At 35.4% G+C, this 21725-nt stretch overlaps 1 protein-coding gene across 5 annotated transcripts in view; it reads right to left on the bottom strand.

The window, feature by feature from the left end:
- Positions 1-21725, bottom strand: part of LOC150082988 (uncharacterized) — a 1785507-nt gene that overhangs the window by 1577152 nt on the left and 186630 nt on the right. For 4 of the 5 annotated variants that reach the window (XM_090377722.1, XM_090377724.1, XM_090377725.1 and 1 more), the window contains exons 8-10: positions 21174-21361; positions 13313-13440; positions 2501-2625 (exon numbers count right to left, since the gene is read on the bottom strand). In XM_090377722.1, the coding sequence (XP_090233848.1) occupies positions 2501-2625; positions 13313-13440; positions 21174-21361 (441 nt within the window). The remainder of the gene's footprint in view (positions 1-2500; positions 2626-13312; positions 13441-21173; positions 21362-21725) is intronic. The other variant, XM_090377723.1, reaches the window with a different exon arrangement.

Below are 21725 nucleotides of genomic sequence, written 5' to 3'. Positions count from 1 at the left end.
CCAGGCTTACATCCCTTTTATTGTCCAACTTCAAAATCACAGAACTGACTTTTCTCCTTCCTCATTTATTTCTTCAACTTCCATTTTCCATAGCAACCTCCTTTCACATCTGTTTCCTGAAAATTACAATCTACAGAAATTCAAGCCTAATATCAACAAGTATCTTGTTTCATCTTCTCAACCTTCAACCCATGTATGGTAATAAGTACTAAAGGTTCTAAACCTTTCAGGTTTGGAATTTCATAAAAAAAAATTTTTAAAAGTTAAATAAAATTTGTGTGCTTTTTGATACATAAACCACATTTACCTTCTTCCATTGCCTGGAAATCCTATCTATAGTTTTTGCTGATGATAGCACATTTCACTCCACCTTTCAGTTTCAGAAACCTTGCTCTGCACAAACAGCTTCAACTTCTAGAATATCCACTACCAATTCCTTAAATGCTGAAGGTAGGTAATTTTCCACAGGAGGCTCAAAACTCTCCAAATTCTACATCACTACTAATCCATTCCACAGACACCTTTCAGATATTTGCAAAATCCTAAGGCTATAACCCATCTTCCATAAAGTTTTTCAAAGTCATCTCAAATACACGTAACACTCATTAACATATGCAATGTATTCCTGGAAATTCATATGTTAATCAAATATATGCTAACCAGACATTAACTTCCCATATTCAAGGTTCTTGAATATGACTTTCAAGGTTCTCCTTTGAGTTTAGCATATTTGTTGTTCTTATGAGTTGCAAAATGCTGATATGCATTGTATTTCTTCACTGTTGCCAGTATGGCATCGCAGAGCAAACACACAATTTTCTCATTCACTGCAACATAATATTGTAATTCCCATTCTTCATTGAATATTCTCTTTTCTTCCTCTAATGCTTTTTTATTATTTATTGACATAATCGGGTTACCAGTAAAAATTAAAAATGAAATACACAGATTGATTGAAGAGTCATTTTTAAAGGAAACAAGCACTGGAAACCAATGGCACTGGGGAGAATGACTGGAATGTCAACTGATACTGATAGCAGTCAGCGAGATGAGTCATCGCTGATAAGAAAGGCAACATTGCCAAATGAAGTCCAGTTTCAAGTAGAAATGAAGCCATATCATCTATAAGGGAAACAATAATATTCTGTAAAGATTAGTGAATTAGAATAAATGCTTTTATTTTGTATTTATTTAAATATATTATTCCTTATTATTTTCCTTAACTATAAAAAGCAATGCATACATTTTATTTAACATGTTATAATTCTTTCTTAAGAAGCTCTCAGGCCTGTGATGCGAACCACTGGGTGGTTGTCAGTTTGTCAATTACCGAGTTGCCACTGACAGGCCTCTCACTAACTACACAGTTATCAATATGAATAATTTTACCTCTTCACTTTGTTTTGTCCTCTATCGATCTATCCAATATTTTATGCCTTTTATGTTTCTTTTGGTAATGTACAGTGTAAATGTAAACTAATTTATATAAGGAGAATAACGATATATAAAAAAGAGAATAGTAAAATTTACCTTAAAAAATTTTGAGTTTGGTGTTATGCCATGAAATAAAAGGCGGATTTTGCATTTGGGAGAAACAGACAAAAGGCCACAATTGGTATCCAAAAAGGCGGCGGATTCCCCACCCCTGCCTTAGCCAATTTTTCAATGTATAGTTATAATTTTGTTGTTGCAAGTATCACCAGGTTTTTAAGATTACCACTATCTGATCTTGATTAGTTTTTGATGAAAAGGCTTGTCAGATATATTGCTGCACAAATTTTCTGAAATTCAGAAAATTTTTGAAAGGCAATAATTTGTGAAACACGATAATGGGAATTGTAGAAGTTGAACAAACTAAGTATTATATTTGTGTACATGCATCTAATGTACCAATTTTCTCTTCAGATATAAAAATGGATTTGTAAATAATGAGATGTTACTTTACTCTGTTAAAAATTCATTAAAATGCAAATCAAATGATCATTACAAAATGTCTATTTTGCAAATATATTTAGAAAAGTTAATACTCTGATTTTAAATTTGTAATTTCATATGTTTGAAATTATCTAATTTTCTTTTATTTAATTGAATACAAAATAATTTTAATTTCCTTTGAAATGATAAAATATCATTTATTAAGTTGGGTAATTAATTTTTTAATATTTGTAATTTAAAATTCAATATATTTTTATGAGTAGTTGGCAACTAAAAACACAAGATCACAAAGCCACTTCTGGTTTTGAAAGAAGACTAATTCATTTTTCAGTTCCAAATATTCAAAAAACACATTCTTTGGAAAGCCATCACACATCACAATATAGTACACAGCAGCTCATTATTTGTGCTGATGTGCAGCAAAAGTGGGAGGTACTTACAGCACCTCACCTTTCCAACCATCAACATGTTCTAACACAGAGAGTTTATAAAATTAGTAAATTAAAAATAAATTTATATAATATATAGTTAACACTAATATTAAAATATTTATTAAATAACTTACTAAATTAGAGGAAACCTGAGCATGGAATACTGTGTTCAATTCTTCCCTACTTAAAGCTCCTTCAGTTAAATTTATGAAATTACTGGTATCTCTCAAAAGTGATCCAACTGATACTTCAGCATCTGCTAAATCAAATTAAATAGAAAGAAAATTTAAGGACAAGCACCTAATATTTAAAATATATTAGCACAAAGCAGAAATAAAATTATTCTTAATATATCCTACCCAAGTAATGTACTTTAATCACAAAGACTGATATACATGATTTTATGATTTGTTAACACATGTCAATTATGAACATATAACAAACCATTAAAAAAATTTTTTTAACCATTAAGTGAGTGCATTGTTTGGCAACAAAGAAAACTCTTTTTATTAAGGATTATTACTCCATTATAGTTGAAACTAAAATTTTTTTAAAAACTTTTAATTTAATTTTTTAATTAAAAATTAGATTTTAAATAATCTTAAAGCAATTTAAGAAAGATCCATAATAATACCATGATGCCAGGTAGGTTCAAATGCCTTTTCAAGATCTAGATTTACAATGACTAGATGTTGTTTCATGGCAAAGGCACTGTGAATATGAGATTCAGCTTTAATGAGCATGTGTGCAGTTGATCTGTTCTTCTGAAAGCTATACTGATGACCTAGTAGGAGATTCTGTGAATCTACAGTCCATATGAGCCTTGCACGAACAATCCTTTCAAAAATTTTACTCACGCAGTTGGTAAGAGATATTGGTCTGTAATTCTGAACAAATGAAGGATCTTTTCCTGGTTTTAGAAAATCACTAATGAAAGAATGGTACCAGGAAGAAGGATAGGCATTTTTTTGGGAAGGTCCAATTATAGAAAATTGACAGGGTACACAAGTCCTCTTCAAGTAAGTGCTTCAGCATGACATATCTAGATAATCTGGATCTATGGCACAATTGGATGATCTACTTAATTATTCTTTAAGTTCTATTAATGTAAAGGGTTGGTTGTATGGGAATAAGCAGTGCATGAAGAAGATGATTTTGTATCATTCTGCATCTGCTTTGATGTTCTGAAAGGAAGAGAGGACACATAGGAGGCAGAAACAGAAACTTAGCAGAGCAAATGATTCTGCTAATGCATTAGTAATTTCTTCAGGAGTAGATACATCTTTTTCCTTTCTAGTGAAGTATTTGAGATGGTAGTCGAATGAATTTGCCATTTAGTGCCTGTATCCTTCTCCAGATGAGCCATGTGTTGGTGTCTTTTGTGATAGTTGACACAAAAGCAAATCCACAAATCACATTTCCTTTCAATCTAATTTGTCTTGCTTTAGCTTTACATCTTTTATAAGCAATTAGGTTACTAGTGGTAGGATATTTGCAGAAATTATTCCATGCATGGTTTTTCTCCTGTTTGCTATTAAAATAATATGCATTCCAGCAGTGATTTTAATGAATGTGATATGTCTTGGATTTTGGAATGGAAGCATTAGCTGCAATCAGAATCTGATTGGTTATGTAGATAGTTACATCATCAATAGGTTGTTGAACATAGTCTGCCTAAAAGTATTTTGGCAGAATAGCCATCCCAGTTTGCCATATTAAACTTCCAAGCAGATCATTGATCAGGATTGAACAAAATAATTGGAAAGGGATTGGTTAACACCAGGGTGGCCATATTTTGAAAACCGGTAAGCAAGACAACTTGAAACAAAATGTGTAGTATAGCATTTTTTCCTTCAAAAAGTAAAAGAAAAATATAAAATTACAATTAAAATACATTTTTTGTCAATCAATCAACAAATCATAGTATTTATTTGTTATATGATTGTTGTTAATATGTATTTGTCTTATGTAAACCATAATATTATTTATAACAGTTATTTTAAAAATAGCGAGGAAGACTACTTTTACTTTATATATTTTTCTTTAGATTTCACTAGTTTTAAAATTTCTTCTCCTTCCGAAGATTTTAAAAAGTTTTTAAATTATGAATAGGACATGTTATAGTTTTCTTTCACCATAAGTTCGGATTCTAAATTTTCTAATAAAAGATGGTTTCTCTCTTTCCGCCAAGCAGTTTTCATCAAGCTGAAAAAACTCTTTCTGATGAAGCATTTGAATATCAAATGCTTAATATGGAGCTTGCTTGCAAGATGAGACAAATTATTTAACTCTGGAAATTTTGAGAAAAATTGCACCCATTTTTTATCAACACACATTTTCTTTTCTTCGTTACTCAGTGATGAACAAAATGCCTTTAGACTTAAAATTTCTTCAAAAAGCAAATCTAAGTTAACGTTTTTGATGTTGAATATTTCTACTAATTCTCGAATTGCATTAAATGTTGGTGGAAAAAAGATTTCTCAATTCCCATTTTTCTCTTGTTATTAGAATTAATTTTTAACACATTCATTAGATTCCAATAAGAATTAATTAAAAATACATAAAATCAATAAATTAAGAGTTTTTTCCTCTCTTATCAGGAAGCAGGACTTGAAGTTCTAAATCGGAAAAATCCAGGCCATAACACCGACCATGTCATAATTGGAAAGATGGACTGTGAACAAATTGACAAACCAATTACAGAAGCAGAAATTGTAGGTAGGTGGTTATTATAGGTGGGAGATACAGAATTTAGTAAATTAAGATCATTATTGTTCAAAAATTATTCAATCAATTTGTCTCGTGTCCATTGTAGTGGATCCCCACAATGGATGGTGGCCATTAAAGTCCCTGAAAAGACAAATTGGTGTTGGGAGTTGCGTAAGGAAGTTGTCAAGTTCTGAATGGGGAAATGGCAGAGATAGTGGAATGTAAATAGAAACAAGGGTAACTGAAGTATCAACCACAATACACACTGCCACAGCTTCCAGGGTGGTTTGTAATTGGACAGGCCTTAATGGAATGTTATAATTAATAAGAATAGCTACTCCTCCATATGCATTCTGAGCTGCTATCTCATCTGTACATGATATAATTTGAAAAGTTTTGGCTTGCAGTGAGAGTATTGTTTCCTGTAGGCATACAGTGGCAATATTCAAATTATTTAACAACTGGTACTCTAAGATAAAATTATGTATAGGGAATGCAGGTAATCAAAAATAAGAAAAACAAACTGTAATGGCAAGAAAAAGAAACAAATTTTAATTAACATAAATAATAATGAAATAAACATAATTTTTAGCCAACAATGTTGTACAACACATTATTCTAATAATTTCCAAATCATTGATTGTTGGGGAAATTGTTTTCAATGCCTTTTCTTTGAAACAATTATCACTTGCTAGATGATGTCCCTTGCATCAAATTCTTCCAGCGATTTTCCCCATTAAACTGATGGTCATTAGGTGACTTGTTGTTTCCATAGTAAGAATTTCGTTTATTCTCAATAATATTATTCATGGTACTAAAGCCTGTTCTAGCTTCCACAGCATTAACAGCGATAACTTTTAAGATTCTTTTAGCCCTTAAAATACTGTCAGGCTCGGACACATTATTATACAGAATATCTCTGCTATCAATGAAATCTCGAAAGTCATTTACTGGAATATTGTATTAAATTAGTTGACTTAATTGTTTTAATTTATTTTCACCTTCAATCCCTGGAGCTTTACAAACATGACCTGGCCAAGTTTCAGGGTTTAATAGATTGAAATAGCTCAGAAGGTCATTATATTTTTCGTTTACATCATTGAACAGCAATTGCATTCTCATAAAATGTATTAGACGATCAAACAATTTTTCTCTGCGAATTGATTTTATTTTTTGCTTTACTTCAAATGGTATATTATACTTCTTATTTTTCATAATATCATCTGCTTCTTTTTCCTGTGGTCCTTTATTTGATTTCATATATTCAATTGATTTTATTATTCAACAACTTAATCTATCAGAAAGAAATATTTCATTAATTTGATTAATGAAATATTTCTTTCTTATAAAGCTGTAGAAAGTATTGAAATCTCTGCTAGGATGTCATTAATTAAGGCCAAATCTTTAAAAAAATTTTCATTTTCAAAATTTTTCACCATTCATACTTCATGATTTTTATTGAAGTGAACACACAAAGTTTCATAGAACTTCCAAACAGTTTTTGCAGTTATAGCACTACAGGCTGCCCACCGAAGTCCAAATATTCTCCCTATTTTCAGTGTTTTAGTTCCAAACTCTTTAGAAATATCATTTAACTCCCTTTGATTCTAATTTGAAGTATGAAAATAAACAAAGTTTATCAAGAAAAAGCCAAAAGTAGTTTACTTCTTTTACATCTCTTACTGCATCATCAAGAGACCACTGAATACAGTGGGCAAGACAGTGACAGATACAAACATTTGGAAATTTTTCCAAAAAATTTTGGCAGAAACTCCTGACTTTTTTCCTAACATCACACTGGCTCCATCTGCACAAAATCCAATAAGATTTTCACATAAATAATTTTCATTGAAACCATACTTCACCAGAACCAATATCAAAATTTGGTAAATTATTTCAGATGTTGTTCCTTCTAACTAGACAAGATCAACAAAAACAGTTAAACTATCTTCAAAGTTTTGATTTTCTGATTTTAAATAAACTATTAAGATGCTCTTATGTGAAACAGTTGAAGCTTTGTCAATAATAACTGAAATTTTACTAAGTTGACTTATCAGTTTTCCAGAATCTTTATTTTTTATTTCGGTGTAGATGTGTTTGGCGACAAGTGGGACCATAAATCTAGAGTGCAATGATACTCCAAAATCGACGTTATTCTTTTTTTGCAAAGCTATTAAATGTTCCATGTCAGTGAATTGTTTATTGCTTTTAATTATGGAATAAATGGTATTAAAGATATTTATAGTGCTGTTTAAATATTTTTCATTAGCCATGTCAATACTGTTTGAAATAATATTTTTTTTGGATGTTCTGATTATATGTAATGCTTTTTTGTGTGAAGCTGACTCATGATGTTCTTTCAGTTTTTTTCTCATTGATGATTGCATATTCTTGTTATTAGAACTGTGAGCTTTGACAGAACATGATTACCACTCTGATGAAATATGTAAGTGTTTAGCACTGAAAATGCTTAAAGATAAAGCCTTTGAGCACCACTGGCAATAATAAGCCATTCGTACTTATTTTTGAAATAATCCAATTGCTTTTCATTCCAGAAATGCAAATTGTTTATTGTGTTTTGTGCTAACTTCTGCCCAGAATGAGAAAATCTTTCAGGCTGTACTGATTGTTCCACAGTTTTAGACTAATTTCCAAGCCGTAGCTCAATATCAACAGTATCGTAGCTCTCTCTTGTTTGTTCCATTTCTGTTGTTGAATGTTTAGTAGAAATGATCAAAAATTGATCCAAACTATGTTGCCTCTTCATTCTAAGGGTTACAATTTAAACAATTTATTACAAATGCAATTTAAAAACACTACTCACAAAGTAAAACTCCACACACATTACTTATTGCTGTGAGTAAACTTTTGAGAATTTAGGAACACACACACACAAACTCGGTGCTTCAAATCAGCTCAAACTACTGACGCAGAAAAGAGTAAAACCAGAAGGTTACAAGGAATTCAACTTATACTTCACACCGATAACACCCACCGCCTGTTTACCAAGAGAGCAACAATACAAATGCTGTAACAGCAAACTAGTTTCGCAGGTAAACTTTGCTGAGATTTCCCATAGTTCTCTTGTGGGCGTTCCTTACCTTTGCCACAAGGAGTTCACACCTCGCTAGAGTTACCAACCTTAGAAAGCAAATCTATGGGAACTGGCCTTGAAAAATTATACATTATGGTGTGATTGGCAATGCTACAACACTTCCCCACCCAGTGTGGGCCAAAATCAACAGGGACGTTTTTTTTTTTCTCTCAGTGAGTAAATTTGTCAGACTCCCAATAACCGATACGGAAGTTTTTAGACATTTTAACAACCGATACGACCACACTAACTTTTGTACTAACTTCTGCACCTAAGCATTATCCCTATGAGGGGTGGCTAGGAAGACATGGTCTACAGAGTTATCAACTGGATACTGTGGGCCATGGGGAAATTCGGTTAGCATTTTTACAAATCCCCCTCCCCCCCAAATCTTATGGCTCTGAGGGGGATTAGTAAAGCGAATGAGTACTCTCACTGATGAGTGAAACAAGAAAGTAATGACATAAATATAAAACCTTACAGAGTAATAGCAGATGTAACCTTATGAAGTTTATCTTCAGGCAGAAGATAAACTTCATAAGGTTTATGTAGAAAGTTGAAATAAGTCACATGCTAGGGTGGGAAAGTAAGAGAATTATACAAAATTCAAGGAATTTTGTATAATTCTCTGAATTGAATAGGCATTTTTTGATTATGGGAATAATGTGAGATTTTTTTAAAGAAGGTCCAGAATCAGTTCACTTCCTTGCATCATTATGCTATTTTATACTATAATACATTTGGCTACTACTTGAAATATAAATTTAAATATAATGATCAAATTACATAAATTATTTTATGTAATTATTTTTGTGTAATAATAATAATAATAATGTAAAGAATTATAGCTCATAAAGCTCTACTTAACCAGGCAGTAATAACAATCCCCCCACCATTTGTAGCAAAAACAGTGAAGGGGCAAAATATATATTTTTTTAATTCTGCTTGAACAATGCCAATATTTCATCTTTTGTTAATGGATTGAAGTGCTTATTGTATTGTTTTTTTTTTTTGTTTTAAAAAAATATTAAAATTTTTAAAGCAAGCAATGCATTTGATATCTTTTATTTTCAAAATAACAAAAATAATATTAATTTTGCCAAAAATTACAAAAACCATAAAACGGAAGCATCAGTCACTTAGACCCTTCCATTTTCCAATTTAAAAGATTATTAAAATTTAAAGTTTGAAATTTTACGGTTGATTCAACTACTGCTCATCTCAGATGCCCAAATTATTTGCTGTATGATTCCTTTCGCCTCAAAGGTGGTACTTGTGCGTATGTCCGTTCTGATATTCCCTGTCAGAGACTTGGCAATTTGGAATCTCCTCTCTTTGATCTTCTCTGGCTTAAAATCTCTCTACCTCATTGTGTCAAATTCATCTGTTGTCTCTACCGTTCTCTTCACTAATCACTTGTCACTTGGAGCTCTTTGACTTCCTCTCTTTGCAACTTGACTTTCTCCAGTCAAACTTTCCTAACAGTGAGGTAATTTTCCTTGGTGATTTCAATGTTCACAACTCCAGCTGGCTTCCATTTTCTAGTCACACCGACCCAGCAGGTCGAGATGCTGAGGCTTTTGCAATTCCTAATGACCTGGCACAGATTGTTCATTTACCTACAAGAATACTGGACAATCCTAATCATACAGCTAATACACTTGATCTTTTTCTCACAAACAACGCTTCTAAGTACACGGTCGAAGTGAGAGGTCCATTAGGCACTTCAGATCACAACTTGGTGATTGTCTCTTCTCCAATGGAACCTTTATCTCATGGCTATTCCCAACCTCGTGTTGTTTGGCATTACAAAAATGCAAAATGGATTGACCTGCAAGACTTCTTTTCCTTGGTCGGATTACTGTTTCAAAACTTCTGATGTCAACATTTGCTCAGATCGTGTCAGTGAAATTATTCTTGCAGGAATGGAATCCTTTATCCCACACTCCACTTAAAAATCTCGTCCTTTATCCAAACCTTGGTTTTCCAATAAATGTGCCAAGGCAGTTCAAGAGAAGAATGTTGCATATCGTAATTGGCTTGTTTCTAATTCTTCAGTTTCATTTTCTGCCTACACCAAAGCTCGCAACAATTGTAAAGCAGTTATTAATCAGTCCAAACTAGCGTTTGAACAGGCTAAGAGTAGAAAACTTGCTTCTTGCCCTAATGGTAGCCGAGCATTCTGGTCTCTTGCCAAAGCTATTGGCCACAACTTTTGCCCATCTCTGCTCCCACCTCTGTCCAAACCAGATGGTTCTGTTGTCACTTCAGCCAAGGATAAAGCTGACCTGCTAGCATCCCATTTTTCTTCCAGCTCATGTATTAATGATCTTGGTAAAACACCTCCCACCATTCCCAACACGCTCCATTCAATGCCTCCTGTGGTCTTCCGTCAAGAGGATATCAGAAGGAGCACTCCTATGTTCCTCTCACCTTTCTTGTTGCTCTTCTTTGTACCCACTCCAGCAGCTTTACATTTTTTCTAAAAAGGGTTCCAGACCTGTATGCAGTATTCAAGATGTGGCCTGACCATTGCCTTATACAATGGAATAATCACCTCCTCATCCATACTAGCAAAATTCCTGTATATCATTAACAACACCAAATATGCTGTCCTGGCAGCCTGTTTGCACTGTCAGAGAATCTCATATCTGACTGCACAATTGCCCCCATATCTTTTTCATTATCCACTACTCTGAGTGTAGTACCACACAGTTGGTACATTAATCTGAGATCACTGCTACCCATATGCAGTACTTTGCATTTGTTAATGTTAAATCTCAATTGCCATTTCTCAGCCCAACAGCCTAATTTTTCTAGACCTTGTTGCAGTAGCATGCAGTCATTACTGTCATCACCACTCACTCTGCCATCCTTCGTATCATCTGCAAACTTGAATATTAAGCCTGATAGGCCTTCGTCAATATCATTAATAAATAGAAAAAACAACAATGGGCTCAGCACTGAACCCAAGTGGACTCCACCGATAACATTATGACAGCTGTCTGTCTTCTTCCACTCAACCATCCTTTTATCCATAGCAGTAAACTGCCCTTAATACTACACTGCTCCAATCTGCACAGTAGTCTATTATGTGCAACAGTTATCAAAAGATTTCCTGAAATCCAAGTATATGATATCAAAATTACTTTTTGCATCCGGTTCCTTTGTTACCACATCATAGTATGCAAGCAGACTGGGCAGATAAGAATTCTTTTAATAAACTGCTGTGACTGATGTATAACTGCACTCCTGTCTAGATGGTCCTGCATTACTTCCTTAACCAGTGAATCCATCATTTTCCCTGGAACAGAAAGTAAGCTAACAGGCCTGTAACTACTTGTGTCATCCTTTGAATCTGAATTGTGAACTAGAGAGACATTTGCACATCTCCAGTCCACTGGGAATTCACTTGAATAGAAGGGTGCCCTCATAGTTATGCAGCAAAGGAGGTAAGTAAGCTAAGGGCTTATTTACCTCCTTTATTGCCTCCCTTAATATAATTGGATAGATCCATCCACCCCAAATCCTTTCTTATATCTAACATCAGGAATTTTTCTTCCACTTTCTTCTCAATTATTGCAAAATCATTTAGCTTCCTGGTAGAGTTTGATAAACTTCTGCAATCCACTCCATAAAGATTCCTTATGTGTGAATGTAGATGCAAAATACTTATTCGAGCTTGTTGATGATCCTGCTCAACGACTTGAGCAGTAGGATCATCAACAGTTGAACCATCGATCTCAAGTGAACTATATTTTTCTTTGCATCCTTTCCCAAAGATTTCTCATAATTTGCCTTAGCATGCCTAACCACCTTTGTGACTTGACTGCATATTAGTTTATATCAAATATAGATGGCTGTATCGCATGATAATTTATATGCATCCTATGCATTTTTCATCTCCGCAACAAATCTCATTAATTCATCTGACATCCATTTAGGCCTAAACCTTAACAGTATTTCTTAATTGGTATGAAAAGCATAATAGCTACTATGATTATTTCCTTGAATGCTTCTCATCATGGGGAAATTTGCCAGAGGGTGGTTAATTGCTGGAGCAAACTTCCATCTGTTGTTGTTGTGAAAGCTGATAGCTTAAAAAAATTCTAGGAGGAACTGGACAAACTTTTAGAGGGAATGGTTGTGTGAATTTTTTTTTTTTTTGGCTGATGCTACATAAGCTCATATGCTTGCTTTCTTGCATCGCTATTATTACTATTTAGAACTTTCTGATGGTATAATCAGTTGGTCCCACTGTATAGTATTCAAAACTATCTAAGAACACTGTAGTCACCTTTTTGAAAGAACCTTTCCCTTCCCTTACCCATCTGAGTATCTACAACTTTAAGTTAATCCCCATCAATACACTGTGATCACTGCCACCTAATGGTTCTTTTGTCTGCATATTGCTAAGGTATGAATGCTGATAATCAGATAAAGAGTACACACACACACTCTCTCTCTCTCTCTCTCTCTCTCTCTCTCTCTCTCTCTCTCTCCCCTAACACGAGTAATTATAGACCTGTTAGTTTCACATCTCTTCCGGGGAAAATAATGGAGTCACTGGTTAAAGAGACATTACAGGATCATCTAGACAAGACTGCAGTAATAATTCGGACACAGCATGGGTTTGTCAAGGGGAAGTTTTGTGTGATTGATCTGAATGGAAGGAAGATACCTAGTGGGAAGATACCTATGTTTGCTCACCTAGCGGGAGAGGAAAAACAAGTAATCTGAATGTTTCTAACTTTAAACAAACACAACATTGGCCCTTGTCCATTCCATCACATTCCTCAAGCAAAATTCAAACAGTTGCAAAATGGTGGCAGGGCTCCTGACAGATTCTTGCATCCAATTTTTATACAAAAACTAAGAAAACCACTTCAGAAACTGTTGCAGTAAAAGTCTGACTGTACTTGGGAGGGTAAGAAAAAAATTTCAGAAGTTTTAATTACTGATTAACAGTTAATGTGGGAACATTATTTTTGAGGGATACCTGTGAAGTTCCCTGCCACTACTTCTATTCTAGGTTAATTCTAGGTTAATAAGCATTACAGACCAAAAAGAGGTGAGATTTTTATGAAAATGTTTCTAAACCATTACTAATTTTTGAGTTAAATAAAAAGAAAGGCTATATTACCATGTACAACATTTAGTCCTTTCTTCAGAAATGCTGCTAATTTATTAATATATTTCACTACAGTTTTAATTTGAGGTCCGGCTTTTTCCTTGTACAAGGGTTCAAGATCATTCGCTATATTTGATATTCTGAAAATAAATAATAAATAAACAAACAATAAATCTCTTGTGTAAGCAATTTTTTATTAACAGTAATACAATATTAATTTGTTAATATTCATATCCAAACAAATTACAAATATAGTTCTGAGTTTTTATGGTTTGTGGAATTATTTTTCTTTGTTTCACTAATATGATTATTTTTTATAAAATAAATGCAATATATATTATACGGGATCCTGAAAAGTGGCCCCTCGTATTTCGCCTCCCACATTTCTTAATAATTATTAATTTTTTAATAATTCTAATTTATTAAGTTTTAATAGAATAAATGCACATTATTATTGTTTAAAACTCGAAGTTATATGCCATGCCTCAAAAGAAGGCGAAAATACGAACGCTCCGTCTATCCTCATTCCTATCACTATTTTCACCTTCTTTTGACCATCTTTTTCTCCACTTCCCCTCCCTAAGAATTTTACCATTCCCTATACCATTTGCTTGTCCACACTTTTTTGATCAAATTTCTCTGCTTTATATTTGAATTTTAATTTTCAACCATGTTAATTTAATTACCTTTCACCCCTTCCACACTTCACATGCATTTGTATTATATTTCACATTACACTTTTGTAAATTTGTATTTATTTTAATTTACATTATTAACTTTATTTTTACACTGTGTAGGGACTACCTTGTCTACTAGTATTACTATAAAGGCCACATATTTGCTACCCCCCTTTTTCTAATACTACAGACAAGTATGGAAACGCAGTACCTGATACATGGTCAGGAGTATTTCCCTGATGAATTTCCTGGTTATGTATGATATTTTCATCTACTATATTCAGATTTTGCATATTTGCCATTCCCTGATTTGACCATTTGCTAAAATTGCCCTCCCATATCTGAATACAGTGTTATTTACTTATTTATTTCTTTGTTATTTATTATTTTTCATTTTTATTTTTTGTTATTTGCTTGCTCAGTCCCAGTTCATTTTTGTACTAGGTTTTTCAAATTCTTTCACCTGTTTAACCACTACTTCACTTCCACTTTCGACTATCCCTTAACTGCTCTTAGTTCAGGCACCGTGTGTACTTTTCATTTCCATTTTCACAGACACTTTATTTATTTTACAAACCACACATTATTTATATCCTTTTGCTTCCTTTACTGCTGCACTGCATATTTTGAAGCATTAGACAAAAGATAACTTTTGTTATTTTCCTTTTTCTGTTTATTTTGCTTCTTAATAAACCCTCCCATTTCAGTCATCTATTCACTTCAAATGCTTGTCCAGCTCAGTCTTAAATTTATTACAAGAGATAGAAGTCTGTTCCAGCAATCAACTACCCGCTGGCTAAAGGCTAATTTCCGCACATCTATTCTACAACTATCTTTCCTCAATTTGAACCTATGCTCCCCCCCCCAGGTTCTTAACGCGAGCATCAGGAAGAGTCCCATCAGCATTGAGCTTGCTCAACCTGTTCAAGGCCTTATAAACCTCAATCAGATCACCTCACATATGCCTAGTCTCCAGGCACTGCAATTTGCAGAACTTAAGCCTATCTTGGTACAAGCACCCCTTTGTTCCCCTCACCAATATTGCTGCCCTTCTTTGTATGCATTCTAGCAACCCTACATTCTTCCTAAAATGAGGCCTCCAGACCTGTACTCAGTATTCAAGGTGTGGCTTGACCGTTTGCCTTGTACAAAGGGATAATCTCCTCATTATCAGTGCTAGCAAAATTCATTCCTGTATATCATTGACAAGACACCGTGAGCTACTCTTGCAGCCTTTTTGCACTGCTCAGAAAACTTCATATCTGACTGCACAATTACCCCCAGGTCTTTTTCACTCTCCACTTCCCTGAGTGTAGTATTACACAGTTGGTACATTTCTCTTGGGTTACTGCACCCCATATACAGTACTTTGCAATTGTCAATTGTCAATTGCAAGAATGTTTGCTGATGCTATCGAGGCAATGTTAGGTGGGTCGGAAAACTGCTAGATTGGGGGGATACAAGGACTAATAGATTAACAGTAGCCACTGGCAGAGGTGAAAGTGATTCTTGCACTGCTTCTATTGGAATGAGCCGCAGCCTGGAAAATAAGATGCAGGATATTTCAGAGACTGCTGGGAATCATTGGGGTACAAGTAAACACATGGGTTGTGTTAGGGTAGCTAAGAAAAAGAACAGGTGCATGTATACTTGTGTGTACACCAATGCTAGGAGTTTAGTAAATAAATTTGATGAATTTGAGGTATTGCTCAAAACATCAAAGGCAGATATTGTGGGGATTTCAGAGACGTGGTGTCACACAGATATAAGAAATGCAGAACTGGAATTTGGGGAGTACAATGTGTACAGAAAGGATAGACAGGATAGGAAGGGAGGAGGGGTTATGCTATTAATTAAGAAACACATAAAATCCAAGGAAGTGAAGCCAGTCGACATCGCTGGACAGTGCAGTGTCGAGTCAGTTTGGTGTGACATAAGCATTGGGAGATCAAAATTGAGAGTAGGAGTGTGCTATAGGCCTAACGACTCTGATGAGTATAATAAGAAACTGTTCGGAGAAATAGAGTGGGCCAGTAAATCAGAGAGTCTTATAATGGGGGATTTTAATTTCCCAGATATTGACTGGAATTTGGGGGCTGGTCACTCACACAGTAGCAAGGCTTTTGTGGATTTATTGGATGATTGTTTTCTACATCAGCATGTTCGGGAGGCAACTAGAGGGAGTAATACTCTTGATTTGATTATCAGTAGTGATTCTTCATGCATTCAGAATCTGCAGATAAATGAACCACTTGGTGGCAGTGATCACAGTGTGCTGAAGTGGGAGTTACTCAAAGAGGTAACTACCATTAGGGGTAAAGGGAAGGGGTATTGCTTTCGTAAAGGCGACTACAATGGACTGAGACAGTATTTAAATTCTATACAGTGGGATCAACTGATGATATTGCCAACAGCAAATTCAAAATGGGAAGCATTCAAAGAACTTATTGTGGAAGCTACTAGGCTTTACATACCAACTAAGAAATATTGTTCAAGGTTTAGGCCTAAATGGTTGTCAGATGAACTAATGAGGCATATGGCAGAGAAGAAAAATGCATGGGATACATACAAATTAACACGTGACACGGATGCCTATGATAGATACAAGTTGATCTGTAACCAAGTTACAAAGGAGGTTAGGCAGGCGAAGGCAGATTACGAGAGATCCTTGGCAAGGGATGCGAAGAAAAACAGCAAAGAGTTCTTTACTTATGTAAACTCTAGAAGGAAGGGGATGAATCAGATTGGTCCACTTGAGATCGAGGGGTCAACTGTTGATGACCCTGCTCGGGTAGCTAACAAACTAAATGAATATTTTGCATCGACATTCACACATGAGGAGTTATTCAGCGAGGGGAATGCCAGAGGTGTATTCAACTCTAGCAGTAAGCTAGAGAATCTTGTAATAACTGAGAGCAAAGTGGAGGAGAAATTGTTGAAGATAAACACAAGAAAGGCACCTGGGGTGGATGGGATCTATCCAGTTATATTAAAGGAGGCAGCAAAGGAGGTAAGCAAACCCTTAGCCATAATTATGAGAGCTTCCTTGGACTCAGGGGAGGTACCCATTGACTGGAGATGTGCAAATGTGACCCCAATTCACAAAGGGGGATCAAAGGCTGACACAAGTAATTATAGACCTGTGAGTTTAACTTCTGTTCCCGGAAAATTAATGGAGGCACTGGTGAAAGAAGCACTGCAGGATCATCTAGACAAGACTTCAGTTATAGCTAGGACACAGCATGGTTTTGTTAAGGGGAAGTCTTGCCTGACCAATTTGATTGGATACTATGATGCAGTCACAAAAGAACTGGATGCAGGGAATAACTTTGATATTATATACTTGGATCTTAGAAAGGCTTTTGATACTGTTGCACATGGAAGACTGCTGCACAAATTGGAGCAGTGTGGCATTGGAGGCAAGTTGCTGCTATGGATAAAGGGGTGGTTGAGGGGGAGAAGACAGAGAGTGGTAATCAATGGACACTGCTCATCGTGGACTAATGTTATTAGTGGAGTCCCTCAGGGTTCAGTATTGGGGCCTTTATTGTTTTCTGTATTTATAAATGATATTGATGATGGTATATCAGGCTTAATGTCCAAGTTTGCAGACGATACAAAGGTTGGCAGGGTTGTCAAGGACACTACTGACACTATGCTGCTGCAACAGGATTTGGAAAGGTTGAGCAGATGGGCTTCGAGGTGGCAAATGAAGTTTAACATTGACAAATGTAAAGTACTACATATGGGAAACAGCAACCCCAGAGCAACGTATCAACTCTGTGGTACTACACTGACAGTGGTAGAGAATGAAAGGGACCTGGGGGTGGTGGTGCAGGCAGATATGAAGTTCTCTGAGCAGTGCAGACGAGCTGCAAGAGTAGCTCATGGTGTATTGTCAATGATATATAGAAATTTTTCTAGCAGGGATAAGGAGGTGATTATTCCCTTGTATAAGGCAATGGTCAGGCCACACCTAGAGTACTGTATACAGGCCTGGAGGCCTCATTTCAGGAAGGATGTAGAGCTGCTGGAACGAGTACAGAGAAGGGCAACTAGATTGGTGAATGGGACAAAGGGGTTCTCTTACGAAGAAAGGCTTAAGTTTTGCAAATTACAGTGTCTGGAAACTAGGCACCAGCGGGGTGATCTGATAGAGGTGTACAAAGCCTTGAATGGTTTGAGCATGGTCAATGCTGATGGGATTCTTCCTCTAGCTCAGAAAAATCACCTGAGAGGGCATAAATTCAAATTGAGGAAAGACAGATGTAGGATAGATGTGCGGAAATTTGCCTTTAGCCAGCGGGTGGTTGGTGGGTGGAACAGACTTCCATCCCTTGTCGTGGAAGTTGATAGCCTAAATAAGTTTAAGGCTCAGCTGGACAGGTATTTCGAACGAACAGAGGGGTGAAGTGGAAGTGGTTATTTTTATTTATTTATGTTACTTTTTTTTTTTTTTTTTTGGCTGATGCTGCATAAGCTTGCTTTCTTGCATCAAATGCCTCTACTAATGCTAATGCTAATGCTAATGCTAATGCAATGTTAAACTTCAGCTGCCACTTTTCAGCTCATTTGCCCAACTTATCTAGATCCGGTTTCAGTAGCATACTGTCTTTACTGTTGTCAACAACCCTGCCAACCATTGTATCATCTGCAAACTCGGACATTAAGCCTGCTATACCTTCATTAATATCATTCATGAATACACAAAACAATGATAGGCCCAACACCAAACCCTTGGGAACTCCACTAATAACATTAGTCCACGAAGAGCAGTGTCCATTGATTACCACTCTTTGAAGTCTCCAACTCAACCATCCCTTTATCCATTGTAGCAACTTGCCCTTAATGCCATATTGCTCCAATTTGTACAGCAGTCTTCCATGTGCAACAGTATCAAAAGCTTTCCTAAAATTCAAGTATATGATATCAAAATATTCTTCGCATCCAGTTTCTTTGTGATCACATCATAGTATCCAATCAAATTGGTCAGACAAGGCCTACCTGTAATGAACCCATGCTGTGTCTTAACTACTACCGAAAGTCTTGTCTAGATGATCCTGCAATGCTTCTTTAACCAGTGACTCCATTATTTTTCCCAGAACACAAGTTAAACTAACAGGTCTATAGTTACTTGTGTCACTTTTTGAACACCCCCCCACCTTGTAAATTGAGGATACATTTGCACACCTCCATTCCCTGGAGTCCTCCCCTGAGTCCAAGGAAGCTCTTATAATTATGGCTAAGGGTTTGCTACAATGGTTGTTGCTACAACTTTGCTACAAGTTGTTACAATGGATAAAGGGATGGTTGAGTGGGAGACTTCAAAGAGTGGTAATCAATGGACACTGCTCTTCGTGGACTAATGTTATTAGTGGAGTTCCCAAGGGTTTGGTGTTGGGCCCATCATGTGTTCTGACTCCATTATTTTTCCCAGAACCCAAGTTAAACTAACAGGTCTATAGTTACTTGTGTCACTTTTTGAACACCCCCCCCTTTTGTAAATTGAGGATACATCTGCACACCTCCATTCCATGGAGTCGTCCCCTGAGTCTAAGGAAGCTCTCATAATTATGGCTAAGGGTTTGCTTACTTCGTTTGCTGCCTCCTTTAATATAACTGGATAGATTCCATCCACCCCAGGTGCTTTCCTTATGTTTAACTTCAACAATTTCTCCTCCACTTTGTTCTCAGTTATTACAAAATCACTTAGCTCCCTGTTAGAGTTTGATAAATTTCTGGCATTCCCCTCCTTGAATAACTCCTCATGTGTGAATGTAGATGCAAAATACTCATTCAGTCTATCACCTACCTGAGCGTGATCATCAATAATCAAACCATCTACGTTAAGTGGACCAATCTGATTCATCCCTTTCCTTCTAGAGTTTACATAAGTAAAGACTCTTTGCTGTTTTACTTTATGTCCTTTGCCAAAGATTTCTCATAATCTACTTTTGCATGCCTAGCCTCCTTTGTGATTTGATTATAGACTAGCTTATATCTGCCATAGGCTTCTGCTTTGCCTGATAATTTATATGCATCCCATCCCATGCATTTTCTTCTCTGCCATGAGCCTCATTAATTCATGTGACATCCATTTTTACCTAAACCTTGAACAGTATTTCTTAGTTGGTATGAAAAGCTAGTAGCCTCCAAGATTAAGTCCCTGAAGGCACCCCATTTAGAATTCACCATTGGTAACATCTTCAGCTGATCCCACTGTATAGAATTTAAAAACTGTCTGAGACCACTGCAGTCACCTTTACGAAAGCAAAAGCCCTTCCCTTCACCCTTGATGGTAGTTACAACTTTTAAGCAAATGTTGATGTGATACTTGGTATACAATATACACATTGACACCTGCTACTGAACATTGTCAGATCTCTTGAGTAATTATTTTGCAACTTTGGGTAAGTTTTTTTTAAAAATAACACAACCAGCTGTTTGAAGACTTCTTTTGTAGTCTGTCAAATGTGTAGTGTCAAAATGTGTAGTGCAAAAGCCATTTTTCTTTGACTTGGAAAGGCAAACTGACTTCCACTTGGATGCAGTATTCCCGACGTTGAAAACGTTGAAAAGTTCAGAAATCAAGCATATCCCTGAGCTAAAGGCAACACATCACCTGTCCACTTAAAATTCAGTGAGTTCTTTTTTGTCAAGATAAGTTTATTGTAAATGATATTATAACAGATAAGCATATTATAATTTTTGTGACTTTAGTTAGTTCTGAATATTTTCAGAGGCAAAAGGCCAGTTAGCATGCTTTGATGCAATGTCTGCATCATAGCATGTTCCATCTCTTCAGACTAGAACCTACATCTCAGACTAGATGTAGGTCCTAGAACCTACATCTCTGCAGAAATTATTTTATTCTAGCAGGAACTAGATATAGTGAGTAGGGTGGGTAATGAGTACATATCTACCTTTCATGGACTCTACAAGGAGATCAAATATGAATGCCTAAACTGACAATGAGCTGCATGTATCTAGGCATATCATATCTTCTATATAAGCAGCAAAATGCTCATGTGTATAAACATTCCTTGATAGTGGCTTCAAAAGTAGAAATGTTTTTGACTATACTACACAAGTATATCAATTCAGGTTTCAAATAGTCAGAAAAAATAGATGATATGGCTATGAGACCACTTAGATTACTATAAAAATGTTAAGGAAAAATAATAATAAATACTTACAGGTTCATATCAACATCTCCTTTTAAAAATGATTCAATGATACCTTTCACATCAGTTATCAGAGAAGAAAATTCCCCATTACTGAAAGGAAGACTGGGAAGAGACAGAACTGTGTCCACCATTTTTGCTACATCTTCTAATAAATTTCCAATATCAGGTCGCCCAAACCGTGACATTAATTCTGAAAGCTACAAATTTTAAACAAAATTACAGAAAAATAGTTCATTATGCATATATAACTAAATTTTAAAATATTGTACATTTAAAAAAAATTAATGCTCAAGTAAATCTGGAGAAAAAACTCTTAGGCACAGAAGAACTAAGTTTGCTACAAACCCAGGAATTTCTCATTTTGATCTCTATCAAGATTGTGGAAATATATCTTCATTGTCAGGCCTTACACTGACTGATAGCACTGTCATTAGCATTAGTAGTGGCATATGATGCAAGAACGCAAGCTTATACAGCATCAGATAAAAAAAAAAAAAAAAAAACTTCCCATTTCACCCAGCCATTCAATCCAAAAGTTTGTCCAGTTCTTCCTTGAATCTA

This window comes from Mastigoproctus giganteus, chromosome 7 (assembly GCF_048544385.1).
Source record: "Mastigoproctus giganteus isolate SK-2022 chromosome 7, ASM4854438v1, whole genome shotgun sequence".
NCBI lineage: Eukaryota > Metazoa > Arthropoda > Arachnida > Uropygi > Thelyphonidae > Mastigoproctus > Mastigoproctus giganteus.
Note: the sequence above shows the minus strand (reverse complement) of the source record. Positions and strands in the feature narration are given on the sequence as shown.